Genomic DNA, 11,187 nt, shown 5'->3' on the forward strand with positions numbered 1-11,187 from the left:
TAATACCCATTGCTCACTACATCAAGTGCCCTCCTTAACGCCCATCATCCAGGTACCCCATCCCCCAACCCGCGTTCCCCCCAGCAACCCTGTTTGTCTCCTAGAGTTAAGAGTCTCTTATGGTTTGTCTCCCTCTCCGATTTCATCTTATTTTACAACCCATTGAAGTTATGTTAGCATATGTTTAGCAAATAAGAGTGGATACCTATTTCGGTTACCTTAAAAATCAAATGTTTATAATTTTCCTTTAATCGAGAGATTCTGTGGTATGATTTTTAGGGGTAAGAAGGTGGGACTTGGAGGAGGCCATCAAAGAAAAGTCATACATAAAGAAATTGGAGAGATTTTTGCAGATTCAGATACTTGAATGGGCGTTTGCCATTTCCTTGTGTTTGCCTCAGAAATGTCACAGCTCAGAAGAGAGAGCCACACAGACTCTGAATGATGGAAGCCGACAGAAGACGGGGCCAGTGGAGTGGGGTCCATAAAAGTGGGAGAACAGATGACCCTATATGGCTCCCTGGCCATTGGCCTGTCCCCATCTCCACAGTCAGAAACAGGCAGAAGAGGCCCCAAAAAAGAAAAGACCCAAGTTCCCTAGACTATACTGTGGCTGCATAACCAGTTCTTGCAGGGAGGAGGTAACTGTGACCCACCTCCATTACTGTGCCATTGTCTTCAGATGAAGCCCACATTTTGGAATCAGCTGGGATTTCTGCTTTGTCGGCTCCGCCCCCAGTTGGGCTCGGCTAACCGGGCGCTGGAGGGACTGGAGGCGGGATTTCTTGCTTCCTGTCTACTTCCTACTTCCTGTCTACTTATTTTCTGTCTACTTCCTGTCTACTTCCTACTTCCTGTCTACCTCCTGCCTACTTCCTGTTTATCTCCTGCCTACTTCCTGTCTACCTCCTGCCTACTTCCTGTTTACCTCCTGCCTACTTCCTGTTTACTTCCTGTCTACTTCCTGCTTCTGTGAGCATCACCATGTCAACGCCTGTTTACCTCGCAGGGGCGGCGTCTTTGTGTAACTGCGCTGAATCCAGTAACGGTAACGGTGGGCAGACGTCTGGGTGGGATCTCAGCCCGGAGGCCCTCCTCCTAGGTCAGAGACCCCAGACCCCAGACCCCAGACCCCAGGAGGAGCTGCTGGTGTCCCTATCTCAGAGGTCTTGAGTTTCAGCTTGTTTGGCATCCTTCTTCCTAAAATTTAAATTAAAAAATTCCCAAAACTTGTCTTCATTCCTCCTCCGGCTAGTGACAGCAATTGCTACTTCCCTAATTTAGGGTGTCCTAACACCCCTCCCTCTCTCCTACAGTTATCTGTTTAACTTTATATCTATTTAAGTTCTTTATATTAAATTTGCCCTCTCAAATATTTAGCCAGGAAGGCTGCTTTGTTCGGGGCAGGTGGTGGGGGTGGGGAGGGTTGGGTTCAGGAGAGAAATAGTGGCAAACGGTATAAGCAGTTTTGAAGAAGCCATTTCCGCCCCCCTGTATTGCCCAAGCCACCCCTGGGGCTCTTGCTGAAGTCTCAACAGCCCAAAACATTAATCCATTCCCTCCACCACCAAGACCCTAGACTCCCAGACATTAGTGAGTGAGGTCTACAATTCGGAACCCTGTGGGTATTTTCTACAACTCACAGATTATTAACAACAATGAATGACAGGTAAATGGAATTTTTTTTTTTTTTTTTTTTTTTTTTTTTTTTTTTTAGCAGTTGCCATTTGGAGAACAAACTCTGGTTGTACGGACTTTTTCTAAAGTAAAAAGAAAAATAAGAAAGGTTTGAGGCATGGGTGTATCTGTGTTTCTATGGTTCCTTGCTAAGGGAGGTGGGAAAGCTTTCAGGTTCTTGTGTGAGCATTGACAGGTTTTTATGAATGATTTTGTGGCAGGAGAGCATGGTTACAGACGGCTGTTCTGGCCAAAATACCTGCTTGTGTTCTCAGATACTGCCAGCATTTTCTTCCTGCCGTATTCACCTCCCCGAATGACGCATACTTGAGCATATGCTCTTGAATGACATTATGTGAGCTTGTGCTCTTATCTAGGAGCAGGAAACTGGAAGGTGATAGAGCCACCTGCTGCTCTCTACTTTGCAGAGACTGAGGAGGAGCCTGAGACTGTTCGTGGACATCCTGTGAATATCAGGAAACATTTTGGAGGGGTTAGAAGAAGGGGATGTGGCATTCACATGTGTGCTTCCATGGATTCTAGTCCATCTTCTCTTGGAAACAATCATACCCTGGCAAGTGACCTTTCCTAAGCAAGAACAAAGGTGTTAAAAAGGTGAGAATTTTCTTAATGATTCATTTTTTTCTTCCTTTTAGATTCCCATAAAAGTTATGACCAAGAAGGGCATCATCTTATGCTTAGAAAGAGAATACAACAAAGGAAAATAGTCTTTGTTGGGAAGATTTGTCACATTTTGTTTCGCTCCTGTTAGGGATTCTCCTCCCCCGCCCCCCCCCCCATATCATGTGGTTTTCTTTGATGGTACCCAGTACCCTGTTTTGTATTATTTAAAAGGTGGCTGTGGTTTGGAGGAAGAAATATTAGGCTTGTGGACAAAAAAACCTGGGGATAAGGGGTGTGGGGATGAGTCCCATATTTCCTTCTTAAAATATACACGGTATTTGGCAAGTTATTTAGCTTTTGTTTTCTTATCTGTGAAAGAGGTCTAATAATACTGCACTTCAGGTATGTTGTGAAAATTAAATTGGACAATGTAAAGAAATATTTCTGGCCCATAGAAAGCACTCATTAAATGTTGTGTATGCATAGCTCTGTATGTCTCTGAGTATAGATATATTTTAAATTTGGATAGACTGAGTTAATTATATGAATGATTACAATGCATTTTTTGATTATATCCAATTTTTTGTACTTCAAGAACTTTTTTTTCAAAAAAAAGATTTTATTTATTTATTCATGAGAGACACAGAGAGAGAGGGAGACAGAGAGACAGGCAGAGTGAGACACAGACTCCATGCAGGAAGCCCGATGTGGGACTCGATCCCAGGACTCCAGGACCATGCCCTGGGCTGAAGGGGGAGGCACCCAACTGCTGAGCCACCCAGGCATTCCTAAGAACATTTTTTTTAAGGGTGGCTATATACCACACCTAACCAATGAATTACATGTGGTGAAAGCAGCCTAATAACAAATTGCCAAACAAGAGCTAGCAATGTACTTTTGATTTTACTTATTTTTTTCAAGTGTCTTTATTTGTAAATAATCTCCACGCCCAATGTGGGACTCGAACTTACAACCTTGAAATCAAAAGTTGCATGCTCTCCCAACTGAGCCAGCCAAGAGCCCCTGTACTTTTTCTTTTAAAAGGATTTAAATCTTTGCATTTCTAGAATGGATGCTGAGAGTCTGAATTTCCTGGATTGTCTCCCTACAATGATTAAAAATTCCAGGCCCCAGATAAGAGCTGTGTTAGAAACCTAGTGGTAAAGGGTGGAGGTGAAGACGGAGGAATGAAAGGTGGGCAGGGACTTCCTCTTACTCAACGTCAGCGGTACTCAGTTCTGCTTCCCTGTCTTTTTCTCTTGGGGTGGAGGTGGAGCCAGATCTGGAGCCCAGCATGAACAGCTAGTTTGTAGGGTCAAGTTATAGACCTCCATGGACAAGCTGGGAGGAAGAGGTTCCTAGGCAGGTCTTGACAAGGATACTTGTCTAGAGAAGAAATACCTCTTTGCTATCACTTTGGAGTTGAACTTGCTGTTCCTGTGAATACATTCAGGGTTAGTTTGTAATTGAAGGCATTTTGTTCTGTCCAAGGCTTCCATCCTCTACTTGCTTTCCTGTGCCCAAACTCCACTGGTTTCTCATTCCATGAAGATGATTTGGTGGAAGAAGCCCTGCCGGCAGCATTACCTGTGGGCCCTGGGCTGCTATGTGCTGCTGGCTGTTGTTGCTCTGAGATTTTCTCTTAGATTGAAATGTGACTTTGACTCCCTGGATCTGGAGTCCAGAGATTTTCGAAGCCAGCACTGTAGGGACATCTTGTACCAGTCGCTGAAGCTGCCAGCAAAGAGATCCATCAACTGTTCTAGGATCATCCGAGGGGACTGGCAAGCAGTGTCGGAGGCTCTCCTGGACAACCTGGAGGTCAAGAAGAAGCGGAAGCCTTTAACAGACACGGACTACCTTAACATGACCCGAGACTGTGAGCACTTTAAGGCCAAAAGGAAGTTCATACGGTTCCCTCTGAGCAAAGAAGAGTTAGACTTCCCAATTGCATACTCTATGGTGGTCCATGAGAAGATAGAAAACTTTGAAAGACTGCTGCGAGCTTTGTATGCTCCTCAGAACATATACTGTGTCCATGTGGATGAGAAATCCCCAGAAACTTTCAAAGAGGCAGTCAAGGCGATTATTTCATGCTTCCCAAATGTCTTCATAGCCAGTAAGTTGGTTCGGGTGGTTTATGCCTCCTGGTCCAGGGTGCAGGCTGACCTGAACTGTATGGAAGACTTGCTCCGGAGCTCAGTGCCATGGAAATACTTACTAAATACATGTGGGACAGACTTTCCTATAAAGACCAATGCGGAGATAGTCCTGGCCCTCAAGATGTTGAATGGGAAGAATAGTATGGAGTCAGAAAAACCTACTGAGTACAAAAAGTCTCGCTGGAAATATCACTATGAGGTGACAGACACATTGTACATAACCAGCAAGATGAAGGATCCTCCTCCTGAGAATATACCTATATTTACAGGGAATGCCTATATTGTGGCTTCTCGAGACTTCGTCCGACATGTCTTAGAGAACCCCAAGTCTCGAAGACTGATTGAATGGGTAAAGGACACCTATAGCCCCGATGAGCATCTATGGGCCACCCTTCAGCGTGCACCATGGATGCCCGGTTCCATTCCTTACCATCCCAAGTTTCATATCTCAGACATGATAGCCATTGCCAGGCTGGTCAAGTGGCAAGGCCATGAAGGAGACATCAGTATGGGGGCACCTTATGCCCCTTGCTCTGGAATCCACCAGCGGTCTATCTGTATTTATGGGATTGGGGACCTGCACTGGATTCTTCAAAACCATCACCTGTTGGCCAACAAGTTTGACCCAAAGGTGGATGACAATGTTCTTCAGTGCTTAGAAGAGTACTTACGTTATAAGGCCATCTATGGGACTGAACTCTGAGATATCCCATCATAATATTGCTACCTGTGGGGCAGGAACATATGCAGACATGCCCAGGGGGTGCTGGGACAGTAGGGTGGGGTGGGGCTCTAAAATCTTTGGGATCCCCAAGTCAGGGGGCTGCTATGGGAGTGCGGGTAAGCAGACCTCCTGCCTTATTACTTGCTGTCCTGGGTGAACACTGGGTGTGCACTCACCTCACTCCTAATAGCTCTCCCACTGATGTTCTCACAGAGTGAGAGTCAGAATCAAACCAGCGATTTGGGAGAGTACGGGGAGGGTAGTGTGGCAGGGGACCCTGGATTTCAGTTGAATGCTTGGTGTCTGCTTTTCTACTCTATGTGAACGCTGGTTCTAATAATTCTAGGCTTTGGTAGTGGGGATGGGGTGGGACTTTAGTGGAAAGAGGGCCTTTTTGTACTATTAACTTAAAAATAAATAGCTCTTGATTCAAAGCCCTTACTTCTATTTTTTGTCTAGCAAGCCAGAAATAAGATAAAAGTAAATATTTGTGACATTTAAAATCCCTGGTGGCTGGCAAGAGAATCTCCATTATTCCAAAGTGATCACGGCAGGGTATGCAAATAGCAGATTCAAAATATAGAGGAACAGAATTGAATCTTTCATTATTAAAAGCCCTCCTTATTTGTTTACACTGACAGATTCATGACTTCCCCATAAGGGAAAAAGCAGGACAATTTAACCAATTTGACCACCCATATCCTCATGGGTCAGTTACAGCATTAATTTTGCCATTTTCACAGCCAAAGCTTAATGTCACATTAGAAAGATAATAGCGATTTAGGCAAGGCCATCATAGAATTTATTGTCCAAATTGGAACACATTTTAATGGGGAAGAGGGGGTACCACACTGTTAATAATTATGTTGGGAAACAAGCATGAACTAGGACTGCCTATTAAAATCAGGAAGTCTGGGTATTCCAGGTTAGACCTTGTTAGTCAAAACTCTTATTTAAGTATATGAATGGAAGGGTCGCTATTTGTAGTTCTGTGATTTATACATTTCCTTGTGGGGAGACAATTGTGTGTGTGTATTCCCTCCCACCCCCAATAAATGTTGCCCAGTGAAAGATTTCTTTCTGAAGATCCAGAGATGAATGTTAAACAGTTGGAAGGCAATTGGCTATTCGTCGTACTCCTCTGTGATGGGCAAGGGATGTTATATAAAAAGAGAGGCATATCTTATACATAGTGCAGCTATTCTTCTGCGTATGGTATGCTGTGGAAAAGGGATTTATACACAAGTTAATGTAACTTGAATGATCCTGTGATGTCATGATGTCACTAATGAGTCCATCTCTGATTCATTTAAGTTCTCTCTCACAATCAACTTTTCCTGCAACTCACTGACACAGTGAATTTTCTAATTATAAGTTACTTTTTGTAGGGTTGTACTCCTTTGGTAATGGGCCTTGACCACCCCACCTTACCTACACTGCAATACTGAGTCCTCTTCACCTTGCTCCCAGCCTCACCAGAGATGACCGATGAGTAGCCATGTGCCCAGCAGATGAGCCCTGTGAGGTCTGTTCCCAGCAGTGCTGATCATGTACCTCTCTATTAGCCTTTGTGACTGTCCTTGTTCCTCCTCTGAGGGGGCTGTGGGATGTGGGCAGAAAAGCCCCCCTTAGTGCATATGAAAAAGAACTCGGGTCTTTGGTCTCATGGTCAACTTCCTCTGTAAGTTATCATGTGAAATAAATTATAATTCTTAAAGATAAAAATGTGGACTTGTCATTTTGGGGGGATAAGTTGTTGGAATTTTCCAAGCACTGAAATTTTCTCTAGAAGTACATTCAGGTGAATAGGAGGTGCTCTCTATTTAATAACACGAGGTCTTCATATCATAAGGGTCAAATTATTCCCCCATTTGTTTAGTGTATTTTAGAATTCATACAATTAAATCATCATATCTGTTGATTTTTCCTTTCCTCTGAGTCATACCTGTTTCTTTAACCTTCCTCTGATCAAGAAAAATTGTGAGTTGAGCAATGATGTTTGTATTACCTCTCAAGGTTTGAGTGTTTCCTCTTTTTGATTTGGTAAGCGTTGCTTTAACAACTATATTTCTGTTGTATGCCCTGCCTATCGTATCTTTGCTCTTGATTGAGTGAAAATTTCATTAAGGAAGAAAAGGCAGTTGATAATACTGTTTGGAACAGATGGCCTGACTTATTTGGAGAGGTCAAGTATTTGCATTAAAAATAGAACAATTATACACACTGCCTTAATTAAGTACCTTAATTGGACCAAAGATCTGTTCTTTCTTCCATTCAGTCATTTATTACAAAGATGATTAAGATATCGTTCCCGTCTCTATGAAGCTTGAGTGTATGACGAGGACTGACATAACTCCTGTGTTTATTCCACAAACATTAACTAAGCTCTTACTATTTACTAGGCATTGTTCTTGACACTGGGGATATAGCAGTCAACAGAAATCCTCATGCTCCTCTTGTTCACATACTAGCAGGAAACTACTGTAAACAGATAAGTAAAATATATGTATATTGGAAGGAGATGGTGCTAGAAAGAAATTGAAGTAAGTGATAGAGACCTTAAGAGAGTGGGGTAGAGAGGGAGAGTGATTAACATTGTAAATACTGTGGGCAGGGAGGCCCTTGATGAAAAAGCAACATTTGAGTCAAGATCTGAAGAAACTAAAGGGCATGATCCATGAGGATAAATGAGGAAAGAGCATTCTAGGCCAAGAGGAGACTTGCAAGGTCCCAAAGCAGGAGCTCATCTGCCACATTTGAGGACAGCAAGGAGGCTAGCGTAAATGGAGCAGAGGTACCAGGACAGGGGAGAAGGGTATACCGTGAAGGCCCTTTGTTACCTGTTACATGGAATTTGTCTTTGTGTGAGACAGGCGACTGGAAGGTTTTGAATAGAGGACTGGCCTGATCTGGTTAACATTTTAGTGCTCCACTGAGAACAGACTGGTTGGGAGAGGGATGGGAGCGGGGTGGTAGGGAGCAGGAGGCCAGTTAGGAGGTAATGGCAATAATCCTGGCACTAGCGAAAGTGAGTTAGACCAGGGTTACAGAAGTAGATATGGTGAGTGTGGTCAAATTCTAGAAATGCTTTGAAGGTTGTTTGAGGATTTGCTGACAGGTTGTCAGATGCACATGGATGGGTCCATGTGGTACTGTGAGTTTGTGGAATGTCTTTCTCTTTCATTAACATTTTATCTGAGGTATAATACACAAGAAAGTACAAAAATCCCAAATCTATAGCTCAATAATTTTTACAAAGTGAACACACCTGTGTAACTAGAACCTAGGTCAGAAACAGAACATTACCAGCAACCCAGAGTGCCCCTGTATCCCTTTCCAGTTACTACCCCTGCTGCTGCAAAAATAACTACAGCCCTGACACCACAGATGATTTGGTCTGTCTTTAAGTTTGTTGTAAGTACTCTATTCCCTTTTGCTTATAGCTCCTTCAACTCGATATTATGTCTTATCTATGTTCCTGTGTGTAGCCGTAGTTCAGTCGCTCCTCCTGTTATGTAATGTTCTATTATACCAATAGCCCATAGTTTTTCCATTCTCGTGTTGATGATGGTTTGGGTCCAGCTTTTGTCTAAGTTATGCTCCTGTACACCTCCTGGAACTTGTTTTATAGACAACATGTATACGTTTCAATTGGGTATCAAGGGGAGAAACTCAAGTATACATGTTTGAGTTTAGTGAATAATGTCATGTAATTTTACAACATGGCCTACCAATTTGAATTCCACTAGCAAGCTGTGAAAGTTCCACATGCTTCCTCATTATTATAGGCATACATTGCTTTATTGCATTTTGCTGAATTGCACGTCTTTTTTTTCCCCCACAAATTGAAGGTTTGTGGCAATCCTATGTTGAGGGAATCTTTTGGTGCCATTTTTCCAACAGCATTTGCTTACTTTATGTCTGTGTCACATTTTGGTAATTCTTGCAGTACTTCAAAATTTTCATTATTATATTTGTTTTGCTGATCAGTGGTTTCTTGAGATGGAATCTACTGGTGAAGATGCTGCTAAGATTGTTGAAATGACAACAAAGGGTTTAGAATATTACATAAATTTAGTTGATAAAGCAGCAGAGGACTGACTTCAATTTTGAAAGAGGTTCTGTGAGTAAAGTGCTGTCAAACTGCATCGCATGCTACAGAGAGATTGTTTGTGACAGAATCAATTGATGAGGTAACTTCATCATTGTCTTAGTTTTAAGAAACTGCCACAGCCACCCCAACCTCAGCAACCACCACCCTGATCAGTCAGCAGCCGTCATCAAAACAAAGACCCTCTGCTGGCAAATTAATCACAATTTCCTGAAAGCTCAGAAGATGATTGGCATTTTTTTTTTTTTAAGCAATAAGGTATTTTCAAATTAAGGTACAAACTTTTTTTTTTTTGGACATAATGCTATTGTACATTCAAGAGACCACAGTGTAGCATAATGGTAACTTTTATATGCACAGGGAAACCAAAAAATTAATTTGACTTGCTTTATTGTGATATTTGCTACATGGCAGTGGTCTGGAACCCAACCCACAGTATCTCTGAGGAGTCACTATATTATTATCTGGCTTTGTCATTTTAACCATTCTGGTGAGTGGTAGTGGTATCAGATTGTGGTTTTAATTTGCATTTGATGACTAATGATGTTAAGTAGCCTTTCATATGTTTATTAGCCATTTGGTAGTCTTATAAGTTTTCTTCTAATTATTATCTTTGTTCAGTGAAATAAAAAGCAAAATGATTTTATCAAATGAAGATGGAGGAGATAAAGTGTTGGGAAGAGGAGAAGGTCCAATTGTATCAAATTGGAAACTGGAAAAGAAGCTAGACCATGGGGGAATAAATGATGCTGGGAGCATTAAGGATTAATGTCATCCAATGACATTAAGGTGAGCAAGTCTAAAAAGAAATCGGCCATTCATCCACATTCGGCTGCAAGAGTACAGGCATATAGAGCAGGATTTACCCAGGTTTGCGACTTACCCAAGCAAGTATGAGAGAGGGCCAAAGGAGTTGATGTTATGTGCAAGGGAGTGATTATAATAATGGACCATGAAGTTTATCTGAATAAGGTGGGAGGGGAGGGGACAGTGCTGGAATGATTTAAGGGGTATAGTGGAATGTCATGTTCTTCATGTGTTGGGACCACTTTGAAGTGTGATGGATTCTACTTCAAGGAGTCTCTTAAGGTCTACAGAAATGGTGACTTGAACTCTTAAATCTTTAGAGATTTCTTCTTCCACTTTTATTTATTTTTTTTTGTATTTTTGGCAATTTGTTGAACAAGTTAGGTCTTTTCCTCTATAGTTCCCTATATTTTGGATTCTGCTGATAGGATTCCATCAGTTTTTGTCATTGAACATATTCTTGTCCCAAATATTTCTTGTAAACTGGTACTTAGATCTAGAAGGCTTCAGCAGATTCAGGATTGAAATTTTGTCAAAAAAAAAGTCATAGTTGGTACTTTGTATTTCCTGTTGCATCCCATCAAAAGGCACTTACACCCCCTTTTTTTAAATGATGGGATTGACCTGTGGGTTTTGAAAATTGTCAGCCTGATTATGAATTGCCCATAACCTTCCCTCACCTAATCATTTCAGTAGCCACTGAAGATCACTGCTATTATTTCATAACAGGTTGCAAAATGGAGACCTTTTATTTTATTTTATTTTTTATTTTTTTGGAGACCTTTTAATTCCACAAATCCTTCTTACATTTTTCTGTAAAGCAAAACTTTTCCTATCATTCCACTTCAGTAGAGTTATTACCCATTATCAGCTTTTAGGACACTGAGTAATTTACCTAGTGACAAATTTGTGTACATAGAGAGGGTATTGGTATCACTTTAAAAAAATATTTATTTATTTATTTATTTATTTATTTATTTATTTATTTATTTATTTATTTATGAGAGATAGAGCACACTGCAGGGGTGGGTAGGGGCAGAAGGAGAGGGAGAACCTCAAGTAGACTTCCCCGCTGAATGGGG

At 41.7% G+C, this 11,187-nt stretch overlaps 1 protein-coding gene across 1 annotated transcript; it reads left to right on the plus strand.

Moving 5' to 3' along the window:
• The first annotated feature begins 2,042 nt into the window (after positions 1 to 2,042).
• On the plus strand, positions 2,043 to 6,912 carry GCNT3 (glucosaminyl (N-acetyl) transferase 3, mucin type). Its single transcript, XM_026000961.2, has 2 exons — positions 2,043 to 2,292; positions 3,793 to 6,912. Exon 2 carries the CDS (start codon positions 3,847 to 3,849, stop codon positions 5,164 to 5,166), a length of 1,320 nt encoding a protein of 439 aa, XP_025856746.1. The 5' UTR covers positions 2,043 to 2,292; positions 3,793 to 3,846; the 3' UTR covers positions 5,167 to 6,912.
• The last annotated feature ends 4,275 nt before the right edge of the window (positions 6,913 to 11,187 follow it).

Source organism: Vulpes vulpes, chromosome 15 (genome assembly GCF_048418805.1).
Source record: "Vulpes vulpes isolate BD-2025 chromosome 15, VulVul3, whole genome shotgun sequence".
Lineage (NCBI taxonomy): Eukaryota > Metazoa > Chordata > Mammalia > Carnivora > Canidae > Vulpes > Vulpes vulpes.

What these genes read in the sequence shown, in the direction of transcription:
- GCNT3 (XM_026000961.2), top strand. Translation starts at nt 3,847, where the DNA reads ATGAAGATGATTTGGTGGAAGAAGCCCTGCCGGCAGCATTACCTGTGG.